This window comes from Osmerus mordax, chromosome 5 (genome assembly GCF_038355195.1).
Source record: "Osmerus mordax isolate fOsmMor3 chromosome 5, fOsmMor3.pri, whole genome shotgun sequence".
In the NCBI taxonomy this organism is placed as follows: Eukaryota; Metazoa; Chordata; class Actinopteri; order Osmeriformes; family Osmeridae; genus Osmerus; species Osmerus mordax.
Window position 1 is genome coordinate 12,147,187 of NC_090054.1, and position 16,290 is coordinate 12,163,476.

Here is a 16,290-nt window from a genome sequence, read left to right on the forward strand (position 1 = left end):
AGACATTACTAGAGAAAAGGTTCTTGAGTTTTTTGTAAACTGAATCCAGTTGCCTTTATTATGAAAAAAGAACATAGTGTTTTATATGCAATTCTGCACTGAGATATTCCACAGGTAATGGCCAACTTGTAGACAGACCAAAGTTACTGGTACAATAGATTCGCCATATAAATGCAGAATAAATTATTAAAACAAGTTTTCTACATGTTCCACCAAGAAACGCAGACAGATTGTTCCATATCATACAATCTGGTAGTACAATATTTCTTTATTTTTCCGTTTAAATGTTACATGTTGAGCAACAAAATTACAATTTTCTGCAGCCACAAATTTTATGTAGAAATAAAGTAAAGACTACCCGATAATGTACTGAGCACTAAATATCTAGCAAATCAGATCATATATACACACACATAATGTATATGTACATATATATTCTTCCACTAGATTCTTTTAAATGTAGGACAATGAGACACTGTTGTGCAGTTGGCTGACAAGTTGGCGAGAAATTAACACCTTTGAAAGGGACAGAGTTCTACACATGCCGATACAAACAGCAGAATAATCAATGGGGGAGGAAAAAAGTTGAGAAAAAAAAGAGCTTAAGATGGGTAAATAAAAACAGAAAACAATAGCCTTTGAACACAGACCAACCCCACAGTAGGAATGCAGTGAGATACACACAGTCACACACACACACGCATTACTCTCATTAACCTGCACAGGGCGAAAGGGCATTTAACTTGAGCAGAGGATCCAGGTTAGGTTGGAGGGACCAGATGACCATTTCCATATCACCAACACTGTTCTACAACTCTTACCAGGAGGAGGGGATATTCAGTTATTTATACGAGGCTACAATACATACATTACAAATTCAGGCAACTTCAATTTCGTTTTCTCTCTTTCTCACACACACACACACACTTGCTCTCTGTATCAGACTCCCAACTCTTTCTCTCCAGAACTGCTAGGTTCACTGGGACAAGGTAGAGACCAGAGACTGGGGCTTGGGTGGAAGGGGACTGAGAGGCCAAAGAGGGGTGGGTGATGGGGTACAGGAGGTGAGGTCTCTCTCAGCAGCAGCCCCCAGAGGAGGGCTTTACGGGGGTGCTCTGGATCTTGACGTTGGACTTCTCAGAGCCGCCAGTCGTGGCTCCTGGGCCCATCCTCTTCTTGATCTCAGCTGCCATGGTCATGAAGGCCTGCTCCACATTGGTGGCGTTCTTGGCGCTGGTTTCCAAGAACGGGATGCCCAAGGAGTCTGCAAATTCCTGTAGAGAAATAATTTGGTAGGAGAACCTGTTATGTGAAATGGTAACGGTAGTGCTTGAGGTTCCTTCTCCTTTTGGTTTTCTTCTGGCTGACAAAACTAGACCGAACGGATCCCACATAATGGACTTCCAAGACTTTTTGATTTAGACCAAATTCCCATCACTTTGTCGCAACAGCTTTTATACAGATTCATTAAAAAGTTTAATATCAATACAATTATTAAAACATTTATATATTAAAAAATACGCACACAAAAAAAGTACTTACAGGGTTTTGGCCAAGTACATTCTGAATTTCTGGCTTCGGCCCAGAATTTTTGATAGCAGAAAAACATTATTGTCTGCTCTCATCTGTCCCTTACCTTTGCTGTTGTGTAATCCACCACCTTCTTTGTTGTCAGGTCACACTTGTTCCCGACCAATAGCTTGTTGACGTTTTCACTGGCGTAACGGTCGATTTCCTGTAGCCACTGTTTAACATTATTGAAGGAGTCCTGAAAAAAATAATGGATCATCCAGGTAAGCCAAAAGTCAAATGTAAGCCAAATTTACAGTTAGTCATTTAGCAGATGCTCTTATCCAGAGCGACACAGTAAGTACAGGGACATTTTCCCCAGGCAAGAAGGGTAAAGTGCCTTGCCCAAGGACACAACATCATTTAGCACGGCCGGGAATCGAACTAGCAACCTTCAGATTACTAGCCCGATTCCCTAACCGCTGAGCCACCTGACTCCCTATTATTATTAATTAAATGTAAAAAAAAAAAAAACTAATTTACTCTTATCACTGTCAATGTAGGCATTCCAACGAGTTCATTAAGAAGAATTTTCTGTTTATTAAAGATTTAAAATGTAGGTTGCAACTAATTTATTATGGTCATGTCCTTTAGAAAAATCAAGCCTTAAAATTTGCAGATAAAACAGAAGCAAAAAGCCTTTTTACTATGCTGTCCTTACAGAGACTAAGAGGGTAAACATGAGATGTTCCAGTGCAGTAAGACAGGAGGCAGTCTGACCTGATCTGTGACGTCGTAGACAACAATGATGCCATGCGCTCCTCTGTAGTAGCTGGATGTGATTGTGCGAAACCTCTCCTGCCCCGCAGTGTCCCACTGTTAACACACACCAGCCTTTAATATGGGCTCCCCCAACACCCACAAACAAACACCCACAGGGACAGGCAGACCCACTCATCCCCTGTAAAACAGAAACTGTGACATAACTTTCAGTCTGATGAATGGAGTCGGTGACCTTATTTGCAGATGCTTCTGCTGTCAAACAGATGCTCATCACACTGAGGTTTCAAAGAACATTTATTTCATGAATAATAAGTAGTAGTTGATATGGTCAGTCATACTTTCAAAGAAAGGAAGCGGATCTATTGAAATAACCAAGTCATCTGTGAGAGTTAGGCCCTCATTCTCACAAATGAAACAAGTCCAGGACCAGGCAAGTCCATCAAGGCCTTGAGACTTGTAGATCTCTTGTAGATCAACAAACCTTACCAAGAATATATGAAAGAGACAATCAGTACTTACAATCTGAAGTTTAATAGTCTTTCCGTCTAATTCTATGGTACGAATTTTGAAGTCCACGCCGATAGTGCTAATGTAGCTTTCTGTGTAGGTGTCATCCTGGAAGAAGATGAGGATATATGTCAGCATGAGGGTTATAGTTTTCATATACCAGAATCATGCTTACCAATTAGACAACAGACATACAAGGGCATTTTGGTGAACCTAAGGAACATCTATGGCTGCATACTGAGAAACATGCTTAACGCTGGCATCTCTAGAAGCTAACATCTTAACATCTCTAAAAGCTAGCATCTTAACATGTCTAAAGCCCAGCCAGGTGGCAGGATAACTCACAGCGAATCGGAGGAGAAGACATGACTTTCCCACACCAGAGTCACCGATCAGCAGCAGCTTGAATAAATAGTCACTAGTGATTAAGAGGAAAAACATGATTAATAGTTGACAGCATGTGGATATTGTTCACAAGCTTCTTTTCCATAGTTAAGTAAAAAAAAAAAAAAAAAAAAAGACATCTTTATGTTTAATTGTTCCCACATATTAGCTCATCACACAAGAGATGTTGATGACCAAGAAGACTGACTGGTAACACAAGTACGGTCGTTTATATTTAAGGAAGTGAAAGATTTAAAATGCAATCTGATTCTACACGTGTCTCCATAGGAAATGGCTCTGTTCAAAGATACACTTTCAAGTGCAATGAGCACGAGTTCTGGGAGTTCCTCTGTTGCTACTCAATAGGAAATCCATTTAGCAAGAATCACTGTGACACGGTGACTAAGCTGGGCTTTTACAGGCAAACAAAACCTGGTCATGCCATTATCTGTACAAAATGAAGAAAATAGACTTCACTACTTGTCATTGGAAGAGGTCCATTTTGGGCACAAAAATAGTCCTTTAACCAGCAATGTAAAGCTAAATGAAGACTGGGCGTTAGGGTTGAATTTTTGAGACAAACACAACCAAATCATTAAGGTGGAACCGCAACGATTGGACAGCATTTGAACAGAATCCAATGATTGGACCCTACTTGTCTGTCTGACTACCAGCCGATGGGCAGTTCATGTGTTTTGGAAGAGTGGCATATAAGGGAAGGGATGGGATATTTTTGTTTGAATCCTTTCAAACTAAAATTGCTATGTTCGCAAATCTTATCCAACTTAACCTATCCTGCCTTTAACATCCCTACTAGGCTTAAGTGAAAACAAGACGTTACGATATGCTACAACAACCCAGTATTAAGCCAATTAAGCCTACAACCACTTCACACTAAATTCTGCTATGAGAACCCCTGTGGGTCCTTCTCACTGAATCCCTCGGATTAGATGTCATATTGACCTAATGCATGTTTAATAAGCGGTTACAATAGCTGCTTGAGAAAATGCCAAAAGGTCTCTTTCTTGGCAGGTTAATAGATTCAGGTTTCAGAGTATGGCCAACTTGATCAGCTATCGGACACTCCACATACACACACTCAGACAGGTGAACTACTAAAACAACCAAACACGGTGCGCAAAAGTACAGCAAACAACCCAGTGAGAGCTAAAGGTGTGCTGGGTTGTTAGCTCAACAGTGTTGATGCAATTTAGCCTTGCAAATATAGATCTGCAAGACCTCTTGAGAAATGGCTGACAATATGCTGGGATTCTTGTGCATTTCCATTGCTGACAGATACAGCAACTCCTTTGATGATCCACAAGGAGCATGTTGTAACAAAGGTATAGAATACTAGTGTAGTTAGTATTCTAATAAAAGTGAGTCTTGTTGGTTCCACTGAAAGTGGAACCAACAAGACAACAAACAGAATGCTGAGGCTAAGAAAACACAACACGGAAAATAATTGCATTGGATAATTCATTATAATATATATATTAATTATAATATAATTGGATTATAAAAGCTGTAGCTGAAACAACAGTTTTGTTCAGGCTAGAAACAAATGCTCTTGAACAAGATCTTCAACAATGCAGACATTCTTCAACCACCAATGACCCATTAAAAATAGGCCAAACATTGAAGACTTATAAGCAACCATTGTCCAATAATGTTTCTCTACACACACAGACACACAATACCAGAGTTTATTCAACAGAGTTATGTGCACTGTGCTCTACCGCAAGGCTATACGAGGTATAAGGAAACATGAGTAAGCTGATTAAGCATTCCTCTGTAGAGGGGGAACTTAGCTAGAACTGGGTTTGGAATTCATTTGCTCAGCAAAAGGAAGTAACATTAGTATGATTATTATGAAGTTGAATGTCAGACTCCAGGTGCGTGTTATGTTTAAAGGTGAAAAGGCAATACATTTACATTACATTTAGTCATTTAGCAGACGCTCTTATCCAGAGCGACTTACAGTAAGTACAGGGACATTCCCCCCGAAGCAACTAGGGTGAAGTGCCTTGCCCAAGGACACAACGTCAATTGACACGGCCGGGAATCGAACTGGCAACCTTCAGATTACTAACCCGACTCCCTCACCGCTCAGCCATCTGACTCAATACCACCAGGCAACAAAAATTGAGCTGGTCTAAACTAGGCCGCCACTTTTAGGACAACATAGTAAATATAGTTTGGAACAAAATGGGATGCAGTAAACTTTCTCATCCCCTAAAGCATGCTCTAATCCGAGCTGGCCAGGTATCAAGTCTTGTGTCTAAGTAGCACTGCGCCCACAGGACCTGCTGGTATCCTTCCTTCTGGGACACTCCTATTCCTCTCCTCTCCCATTGTGATGAGTTCCAGTCATGCTCTCTTCATTACACCAGTGACTGTGGACAACGGCTGCCTCTGTGTGTGCCTGGCTGACTAATACTGCTACCACTAGTCATGCTTGCAGGACTGAGGGATGGAGGAAAATTGAGAAATAAGGACTCAGTTCAGAACCTGCCTCAGACTGCTCCACTATGCTGTTTGGGTGACAAAACAACATGGCACTTTATAAAGGTGGTTAAAACAAGGACTCACTTGTACATTTACAGTTTGATCATTTAGCAGATGCTTTTGTATACAGCGATGTACAAATGGTGCATACGGAAAGTACAACAGAAGATAAAGGATTCTTCAAGAGTGCATAGTTCTACAGCATTCCAGTGGCCAGATCATTGAACAGTTTTTACTGGCCACTTCGCAAAGTAACCACATCTCATCTAACAGGCACGTTGACCAAAGAAAATACTACATACTGCAACAATAACATTTCAATTGCTAAAGTATACTGTAGGGCAACTATGACATACCGATTAAAGTAACTAGCTGGCTGACTGTTACTCACTAGCCATGACTTTCACATTCCTTAGCCCTGTATCATTATCGAAACTACCACACGCCATGGTTGAACTACGCGAAAGTGTTGAAATCATGGGCATGTAATACGGCATGTGACCTACACATGACTCACGGTACATGGGGGGGGGGGCTCCATTACTTCCCACTGTATAACCAAAGGCAGACTACAGTCGAACGTGCTGTACCTATTCTTAATAGTAATGGTGATATAAAACGAAATTAATAACATTTAGAAAACGGTTTAAATTTGAATGCCTAGCCAACCTAGGCTTCTTGCTTTGGTGGAGAGATAGCCAATACTGTATGCATGGGCACGACAGGTGTGTCTCTGACCCTGGAATACATTTTCCGATAAAGAATTAACTATAGCTAAGGTACAACTTTAGTGTTCGTCAGTCTAAGCACTAGCTGACTATTGCTGTACTAGTAGCTGGCTCACTAGACACGTCGTTAACGAGTGGCAAAGCAAACGTTAGCTAGATAGCAACCTTCAGTAGCTTGCACATTAACGTCACCAGCCTGGCACACTGGATTTGTCTTTCACAACATACACCTAGCAAGCTACTGTGCTATACAGTACACATTACACATTAATATTCTAATGCTACAGCTAATAGTAGTCAAACAAAACGAACATGTCATTTTACAGTTTTTTCTGCTGCAAGTTAGCTAGCTACAGTCAGTAGTAGCTGCACCTGTAGTCACGACAAATACTACTAGCCTAACAAACAACAGCTTCATTCTACACTGGACATGCTGCAGTATGTCGCTTTAAAATCATGTTGGTTAGCTACTGGTAGTTATCTACATCTAAACTAAGCAGACATCACAACAGTTTAGTTGGTCCTGTAGCGATCTAGCTACTGAGCTAGCAATTACAATAACTACTAGTAGCTAGCTATTGGCAGTTAGCTAGCTACAGTTGCCAACTACTTCACTTACTATTCGGGATTCATCGTGGGCTCGTCAAGAGTAAATCCCTTCTTCTAAAACGGCACTTCTTTTCTTCGTCAAGAATGTAAATATTTGGTTGAAGGGGAGAGAGCCGCCTGGGAAAGTAACGCTACCCCTAATTTCCAAAGACTGGCTAGTTTTCTGGAGAGAACCAAAATGGCTGCTGCTGCTAGCTAGCTACGTACACAACCAGGAAATACCAACTGCTAAACAACGGTTCCAGACGGTAGCTTCTCGGGCTTAGTTTAACAATACGTCTTAACTTCTCAGAAGCATAAATTTAAGAAAGACGCTAGCTAACTAAACGTTTCTCAGGTCTCTTATTCCCAATGAGTTATAATGGTCTAGCCCCCGGCCCCTTCTGCAACCCAACTAGCAATACCAGTCACAGCAAGGAGGAGGGATTACGTCATTAGTGAAACGTGGCACAGTGTTGGCATGGAAATCAGTCAATGAGTGATAGCAAGGATATGCTTTATTTTATTGTTCAATAATTAAAGTATTACAAAAATATTACTCAAAAGTACAGAACTCCAAATCGTCAATACACATTTAGTTTTAACTAAAATTCCTGAATGTGACTGATGTGTAAAATTCAGAACATTCTTTAGACTGGCAACGCCAGACCAACTCTCAAATGCAGCAAGTAAACGTCAGCTTGCCGATTCGTCTGATTGCCAGGCTAGATTCTTCTCAAGATAAGGAGAATAATTTAGTAAATGTGGGTGGCAGGGTTAGGACAGACAGGCTAGGAAATAACGTTCTATAAGCTTGTTAGCACATTGCACCTAGGAATGAGTTACAGTAGCTACAAGTCGTCCATCTAGGCTACATGGAGATGCCTTCAACAAACATGTCCCCATTTGATCCACATACTTTTCTAACTACATTTTCCAAATCTACTTTTAGACACTATATGTATAAAGTAAATGTGATGCATCGAGGTGTCATTTAAGGTATCAATCAGGGCTCTCAAGTCTCACGCATTCACCGTGAGACTTGCGCATTTCAACCGTTTCTCACGCTCTCATGCAACACCTTGTATTTCTCACGCTGAGAATTAAGGGTTAACATGTCCTGCTATATAGGCTACAATTAATGGCCGAGGCGCAGGCATATGGAGAAACATTTTCTGCCGTTGAGAGCTGTCTCAAGTCCCCCCCCAGGGCTCTCCCCCCAGATGTTTGTACCCAAAAGTTACAGGTCATCTCAAGCCAAACTTTTGATAAAACTTAAGAGCCCTGCATTTGTTTGTACTTCAAGTCATTCATTTTTGTTTGAAGGTGGAAGCTGAACTCGAATCTCTACAGAATCATTCTCCATGTCCCAGAAAACATAGGGGAACTCCACCGTGGAAGCAGCCCCCACTTCACCCTAAAATATAAAAGTATGGATCAATGTAACTTCACCAGGTAGATGCAAAGATGAAGGGTCAGTTATAATAGCAATAACTGATCATTGATTTATTTCCAGTGATTCAACAATGAGAAATTCCTCGCTGTAAAAAGATAGAGGCTCTCTATACCTTCATGTTCAGGGCAATCAGTCCAAGCTCAAAACATTTTTCTGGAAATGTCCTCCTCCTGATGTCTTTCAGGACAGCACAGCAGGCCTCGTTGGGGGAGGATCCCTGTGAGGAATCCAGTGAGAACAAGGTCAGGAGTACTTATTGCTAAGTAACAAAATCTACTTATGAGATTAGATTTTTTATATGATGTGTGATTTTCTTTTTAAAGTGATGCCTACTCATAACATATATTAAGGCTGACATCTCACTTGTTTCATCAGTTGAACAATTTGGAAACTTGGACAATAGCACATAATTCTGTCACCATCACCTGTGGCTGAGGAGAGAAGAAAACACACCCACACACAAAATCAGGAAAAGATTACATTAAAGGGTAAATGTAAACTCCATGATTTTGGCTAAGTTATAGTAAAACCCCAAAATGTTGCCATTAATTTCAACAGTGATATTGTTGTTGAATTGCATTCAGTTGTAGGCCTACTGTATTTCAGAGAAAATCTTTGTAATAAATTGACTACACACCTGCAGCCGCCCCCACCTTAAAAAATAAAACAGAGTTGAGACAAGTAATGTCTGACAAATTACACCAGTTTTGTAAGTTAGTTTAATTTACTGTCACTTACTTACTTGCCATTCAATATTAATATCTCATGGCTTGATTATACAGCCAATTGATTATAAATAAGATAAAAATGACTTTTTGTGTTTGTTAAGAAGAAAAAAGTTCATCCCTGGAGGTAAGCTTTGTATCCATAAAGTGGTTTAAGCATAGCTACACATCAAGTAATTGAAGAATAGCTGACTATCAGTGTTTAAACTTGCCATGTGCTCAGCATATAGACCAGAACCTGGGATGGGTGAGTCCCCAACCCTCCCTGGGGATTTGAAGGGAGCCCCTGAAGTGGAGACTCCTGAAAAACAGACCATGGACCTAAATTAATTAAATTAGACAACTTGGGGCTCCAATATATAATGGATTAGTATTCCATCTTATAATTGTCTTTAAGGATCATCTTGTGAGTGGAAAAGTGAAGTAAAGAGATGCTTTAAAGCCAACTGGTCTTTTACTTTGTTTAGTATTAGAGGATATGCGTGGTTATGTTTGCTAAATTATTTGAATTGGTTGTCCTCACCCACTGTTATATTTCCCATCTTGTCGAGAGCAATGAGGCCTGTTGAAAGCGTAAGATAGAGAAACTACATTGGTTTCCGTTTCAGTTTGAGTGAAATAAGAGAGATGGTTTTACCAAAGATGAGTGTGCACTATGCACACTGCAGTGGATGCACATTTTGAACTCTAGAGGGAGCCGTAGTCTGATACATGTTATCAGACTATGGCTCCCTTTAGAGTTCAAAATGTTTTCATCTACAATAGTTATAACACCAGCACACATTGTGCAGCACACATTATGCAGCTCTTACCAAGTGTGTCATGTCCACTGGCTTTTTGTCTATTTTCAAGATATTCCTATGTGGAGATCAAAAGCATTATTTTAATATGTGATGGTCCAGTAGCTATATACACAGTGTTTGTATGAAACAAGTGTTATAGATGGGTTGTCACCTGCAGATTAGTTACCTCGTAAGCTTTGGTAGAATGTACACTCAGCATGCTGTCATTGGGTTCTATGCTAAAGCCCTGTTCCCTGGCAAAGATGGCTGCTCCATCCCCAACCAGTAAACTATGTGGGCTTCTATCCATCACCTTACGAGCTACCCGAATTGGAGTCCCTATCCTGCAAACACATTTACAAAAACAGTACAGGCTCACATCACCAACATCATACTCATACATACAGATAACCCTCAAAAGGGTAAAATAATGTACATCACATTTCAATCTTACGTATTGTCATTACATGTAGTCTGTCTTTTTCTTGTGTGTCCCTACACAAGAAAAAACACCAGCAAATGAAAATTTCTTTATGACAAACTCGACTACAGACACCGCTGAAAGCTGCTGTTAAATCCAGAGGTTTTCTCACCCTCTGAGAGCAGCCACAGCTCCAAATTTCCCAGCAGTGCCTTGCATTATTGCAGCATCACACTCCAGCACCCCTTCACTGTTTGGGAATCCCCCTCTTCCCACAATGTGGCGGCCTGTCTCTGGGTCATTCTCCATCTCTGGAAAACACACATGCCCACCCCACCGGAATGGGTGAACACATGCAAGTACATTGTTCGAGCCACGTTGATATAATATTTGAACTAATAATAATAAAGATGCAATACTCTCTAGTAAAAGTAAACTTGTTTCTCTTTTGAACCAGTAAGATAACCTTACAGCTGCAAAAAAAAAAAAAAAAAGACCTACAGATGGATGGAACTTAATTTGCGTCATTTTAAGCCAACCTGCCATGGCTTCCTCCACAGCATCAGTTGCATGACATCCAGAAGTAATCAAGGACCGAAGTCTATCCACAGCAGGCTGAGAGAAAGACCATGTCCCCACAGCTGCCATGGTCCCTCAGTTCCAAACAGCTCTAAATGACAATATAAAATGTAGACTATTTAAGTTGCCTATATTTCACCTTAGTCACAAAGAAGTAGCCTACGTTTTACAACATATTTCCATTAGACCTTACAGTATGAAATCGTTTTCGTTTCAATGTGTAGGTCACAAGCAAAGACACAATCTGGATTTAAGTACAAGTGTCGGGCAGTAATTTATTGAAGAGACATAGTCCACCCGAACTATATGTCAATATAGCAATAATATATATTAAATGAACAAAAAGTGCGGTTCGTGGTCCATATAAGGGCCAGCGGTAAGTTTTAAGACAAATAAACAAAATACGGGTCGTTGGTTTAACTATATGGCTCCAGAGAAAGAAGTTTACGGAAGTTCCACAATATTCCCACCCACTAATAAAAAGGTAACCTTTTCAAAATAAAAGCACGTGTCCGTGAAATTAAGTTGAGAATGTATTGAGCTAATTTGCGTTGAAAAAGCACAGGTTCTGTACTATGTTTTAGTATCGTTGCTTTTTCCGGCTGATATGATATGTGAAGGCATTTTACAAGCTACCTGAAGTTGTTTCATATAATGTGTGTGTGCTGGTGTTATAAGGTGGGGTTCAGCAGGACTGGCAGTGCATTTAGTCTTTTAGCAGACGCTCTTATCCAGAGCGACTTACAGTAAGTACAGGGGACATTCCCCCGAGGCAAGTAGGGTAGGGAGTGTTACTGATTTGGCTCAACAGGACTGGCAGTGTTACAAGTGAAACACAATAGCGGAGCAGGACTGTTACAGGTGGGGCTCAGCAGGACTGACCAGTGCTACAGTTGAAGCAGAGCAACCCTGTCTTCTTTTTATGATCTTACAGGGTAATAAGTATGAAGAAGAAGTATGTGTAATGTGATTTTTAGGCAATTCACCCTTTATTATTGTTAAATAATGGAAATTATTATATCACATGACACTGATCGAGTGGTATCTACATTTATAAAGCACCCACAGTATATAGCCCTCCATTTAAACTATTTGTATCACGTACCATCCTGTGTGCATTTTGCAAAGCCACATAACTTAGTAAATCACAAATACACTTGCATGTTAATCAATTCTAAGCATATATATATATATATGTTTCAATATGCATATATATGAACTATTTAATCAATGAACAACTATTACAATTATAACTTTGCTGAATGTACAATATTGCATGGATATCATGAATTGTAAAAATGTAACTTGTGATGAAGGACTTAGTCTCCATGAAGTCCACACACCAGATTTGCAGGAACAGCAATATCTGAGTAAAAAGAGAAATAAACTATTGTAAATCGTAAACAAACGTTTTAAAAAGTGAATGATATGTGCAGTTGAGATAACATCCACACAAGGTTAAATGTCATGAACATAATGCCATTGTCTGGGGGTAATTGATGTTATGTATGAGTCAAGCAGCAGTGATTATACAACTATTGCAACAGGAACTGCCAGAGTAGAGGGTCTTGTACCTATTTTAGCCGGCTTGGAGAGGTTCAGATTGGCCATGATGTTGACAAACTCCTCCAGGGTCTTGGTCAGGCGGGGGTTAAACCTCTTTTCCTCCCACACAGAAGATACTGTCTGACCTAAAAGGATGAGGAAATAGGTTATGGGATTGGTTTAACACAAAGTATGGTACTAATGATGATTCACAATCATTAAAAAACAGTTTTAAATGACTAATGATTATAACATAATATTAGACAAACTAGCCAAGGATAGAATTGGGATTAACTGTCAACCTTTGTAATCATGTGCAGGATAGATTAGACATTGTTCAGGTAGAGTGAAGATCTTTTGATGGATAGACTCATAAAGGGTCTTGGCGCAGCCTGCGTATAAAATAAATTAAACACAAACAGTGAGTTGGAAAACATTGCACAAAATATTACGAGGATATGATGCCACCTAGCTTTTATCAGAAAAATTACAAAAACAAAACCAAGTTTGCATTTCATTCTTTGGTAAATGTCCCCTCTCCTCTATAACTACAACTCGATGCCTCCAAACATTTGAATATGCATGAAGGTCTTTCTGCAAATTAATTGTGCTTACTGATCCAATACTGGTGAATGTAGCTTAAAACTGTAAACAAACACGACATCAGAGGATGGTGCTCACTTGCATATTTTGTATGAGGTATTTTAAGGTCAAAACCCACACTTAACAATAACCCAATCCATTTTCCAGTGCATTTATGTGATAGAAAGTAGAAAATATATGCAAATCATGTGACAATTCAATTTTCACATATGTGCGTTTGATGTGTCCTGTTATTTGCTCTTATTAAAAACTTTACTAATTTTGTTCCTAACATTTTTTTTATGGAATTAATGGAATTAATAGAAATACATTTGGTGGATGAAAACAAGCAATATAACACATATAAACCAATTTATAAATAGATGAAATAACTCTGGGCTGGAAGTGGTGCCCAATTTGCACACTATTCAGTACCTTTCCCATCAGACTAAGTATATTCAAAACCTGAATGGAAAGAAATGAACTGTTTCAAGCAAAAACATGAGCACCTTGCTGGAAGTCTGTCCTACCACAACCCCTGATGAGGAGTGTGTCCCCTGTGAAGGCCATGCTCTTGTCCCCCATCACAATTGTAATACATCCATCTGTGTGTCCCGGAGTCTCGCACACAGTCAGGTACTGGAGTGGAAGAGAGTGAAAAAGAGAGAGCAAAGAATTATAAAATATTTATGGCAAGATATACTGTAGATATAAGTATGTAGTCAACATACTTGATAATTACACAGCCTGACCTCAAGCCTACATATTACACACTTTTATGGTAGCAGGTTACTTGATGCTTATATGTACTTGACCATGTTTGAAATGTTCCCTACATGCTTTCCAAAGGGGATTTTGTCCCCTTCCAACAGCAGAATATCAGCAGTAGCTCCACTGTGCTTGGATATGGCACTCTCCAATCCCAACACTCTCTTTTTCAGTAGTCCTGTTCCAGTAATGTGGTCTGCATGGCAGTGAGTGTTCACTGAAGGGATGGTCAAAATAAGTATTAATTGGCATTCATTGCAGGAAAAAATTATGTTTGAGATTTCCAGACTCACCTGCCAGTTTCAGATTGAGCCCCAGTTCATCTATGAGCTTCAGGTCCCTGCCAACAGTCTCTAGTACTGGGTCAATCAGTATGGCCTCCTTGTTGTCTGTATCAGCCAATAAATATGTGTATGTGCTGCTCACTGACTCAAATAGCTATACAAAAGAAAACAAGTGCAGGCAGTGAATGACTAAGCAAAAAGAGATATGGGTGGTTCAGTATACTTGCAGTACAAGTAAAACCTGGTACTGTCACACACCCATTCACTTACGTCCATGACAAGTGTGAAGCATATTGGCTTTTTGCCCTAAAAGGGTTAAAGTAAACTGACGATATGACAACCTTTTAGTTGCTTACAAATTATCTTTATCTGTGCTATTGCTTTTCTTCCAAATTTAAGTAAATGTTGAGATCATATGGATCGTGTCAGCATCATTCTATTCTTTGCACCCTCTCCACTGTGCTTGTTTAACCGTCTAAAAAAGTGAATGTTTGTAGAATGTCTCTGATTCATTTAAAATCACACGGCTGATGTTGGTTTATTATTTGCGTAATGGCCCGGCAATTGTAAATAATTTCCGAAAGCAATAGAAATCCGATAGCCTTCATACTTCATAGCCTAGATCTCGAGTGACATGTTGTGTTGTGAAAATGTCTGCATAAACTAGACATTTAACTGCCAACATAACATTAACAAAAACAGAGGAGTCAGCCATGATGACGTTGACAACATGTCAACAATAGAGTTTGCACATCATTTCAACACACTTCTTGCAAATTGTGCCAAGGAGGATATGCCTAAATTTGTTATTTTACACCGGTACATCTTGCATGTAACATTAACTGACGACACTTGCCTGTCGGAAGAGTAGACCATTACCCAAATCCATTACAACGCAGTATAGGGTCTTATAATCGATGTCACTGGCTGTGAGAAGGGTGAACCTGGACTGATGAGCTGCATGCGCGCAGGGACTTTATAGAGTGCTTAGATACCCGAGAGCATAGTGTAACAACCAATGTACAGGCCAGAGTTCGTTGGCATAGTTTCCCTCTGTTGACGACGAAATGCATTTTTTACTGGAACGGCTTATGCAGAGTCCTATAGGTTGAAAAGGCTATTTAAAGTCGTCAACCTAGACCGTTATTGTTGTGTAAATTAGCGTGTACATTTTGTTTAAAACAGAACAACTAACTTTCCGAAAACCCCTAACCACACCCATCCAGTTTCAGTAAAGCATTGAGCTGAGGATTCGGCTAATGAAAAGCTCCAAGCATTTAGTTGACAGTGACATCTACTGGCAAGCACAGTTCTCGTAGCAGGTAGTGCTGTGTGGTCTAAAAATGTATGTCCACAGAGGCTGAGTGGGAAAAGAAGTCTTGTTAGGATGATGTGTAGTCTAATATCGAGTCAATGCTTTTGCATATCAGCATACTTTGGCAAAATGCACAGATTTTTGGATCGGTGTGAGACAGTACAAAGAGTACACTTCACTGGAGAGGACTTCACCCTCACTGTCAATGTAACTGTTATTTGTTCATTCAAATTCTCTATTTTATTATATATCTCTCTTTTGCTCTCTCTTATTTTCTACTCTGTCTGCACTGTTCTGCCTGTGGTGTGGTCTATAATAGTGTTACACTGTCTGGGCACCAGGGGGCATTAGGGGGGCAGAGTTCCGCAAGTGAATACATTTAAGCCATGTGAATCTACCCTGCTGCGTCTTTATTCGAAATCTTAAAAACCCAACACGACACAGCCCATGGTCTGCATGTGTCTGTGTCACCTGTGTGTCGCCTGTGTCTGTAGAGGAGGGGATCCCTGAATGAATGGCTCCTTCTAAGGTTTCTTCCATTTTTCCTGTGAGTCTTGTTGTCTTTGAGGGTTTAGGTTGGTTTAGGTGCAGTTATATGGATAATGGGTGTATGTGAAGCTCTCTGTATAGTACAATTATAACAATATCTATGTATTCTGCGGTGTATCTTGTCGAATATATTTATTATTCCCGTCCTTGTGGTAATTATTGTTTAAGTGAAACAAACATTTTCATGAACCTATATGTACAGTGAGGATAAAACTCACGTAAATAGAAAACAACGCTCGAATTCGTCTTTATTGGATGCATGTAAATATCAAATAAA

At 39.9% G+C, this 16,290-nt stretch overlaps 3 protein-coding genes across 7 annotated transcripts; all 3 read right to left on the bottom strand.

Moving 5' to 3' along the window:
• Positions 1–20: 20 nt before the first annotated feature.
• rab1ab (RAB1A, member RAS oncogene family b) lies at positions 21–7,432 on the bottom strand. Its single transcript, XM_067237069.1, has 6 exons — positions 7,039–7,432; positions 3,145–3,217; positions 2,812–2,907; positions 2,290–2,385; positions 1,637–1,768; positions 21–1,274 (listed from the first exon to the last, which is right to left on the bottom strand). The coding sequence occupies exons 1-6, from the start codon at positions 7,050–7,052 to the stop codon at positions 1,077–1,079; spliced, it is 609 nt and encodes a 202-aa protein (XP_067093170.1). The 5' UTR covers positions 7,053–7,432; the 3' UTR covers positions 21–1,076.
• A 781-nt stretch (positions 7,433–8,213) lies between these two features.
• Positions 8,214–12,194, bottom strand: zgc:153169 (uncharacterized protein LOC767799 homolog). 5 transcript variants are annotated; one of them, XM_067237022.1, is made up of 10 exons: positions 10,889–12,194; positions 10,564–10,702; positions 10,158–10,314; positions 10,001–10,046; positions 9,712–9,750; positions 9,401–9,489; positions 9,101–9,116; positions 8,827–8,894; positions 8,576–8,680; positions 8,214–8,424 (listed from the first exon to the last, which is right to left on the bottom strand). In XM_067237022.1, exons 1-10 carry the CDS (start codon positions 11,037–11,039, stop codon positions 8,314–8,316), a joined length of 921 nt encoding a protein of 306 aa, XP_067093123.1. In that variant the 5' UTR covers positions 11,040–12,194; the 3' UTR covers positions 8,214–8,313. The 5 variants fall into 5 exon arrangements, with proteins under 5 accessions (XP_067093123.1, XP_067093125.1, XP_067093126.1 ...); XM_067237024.1 differs by having other exon boundaries at positions 10,143–10,314; positions 10,931–12,192; XM_067237025.1 differs by having other exon boundaries at positions 10,931–12,187.
• Positions 12,195–12,216: 22 nt separating this feature from the next.
• On the bottom strand, positions 12,217–15,355 carry LOC136943630 (persulfide dioxygenase ETHE1, mitochondrial-like). The gene is made up of 7 exons (XM_067237027.1): positions 15,006–15,355; positions 14,159–14,303; positions 13,934–14,082; positions 13,607–13,736; positions 12,818–12,907; positions 12,545–12,661; positions 12,217–12,336 (listed from the first exon to the last, which is right to left on the bottom strand). The coding sequence occupies exons 1-7, from the start codon at positions 15,036–15,038 to the stop codon at positions 12,290–12,292; spliced, it is 711 nt and encodes a 236-aa protein (XP_067093128.1). The 5' UTR covers positions 15,039–15,355; the 3' UTR covers positions 12,217–12,289.
• Between the last annotated feature and the right edge of the window lie 935 nt (positions 15,356–16,290).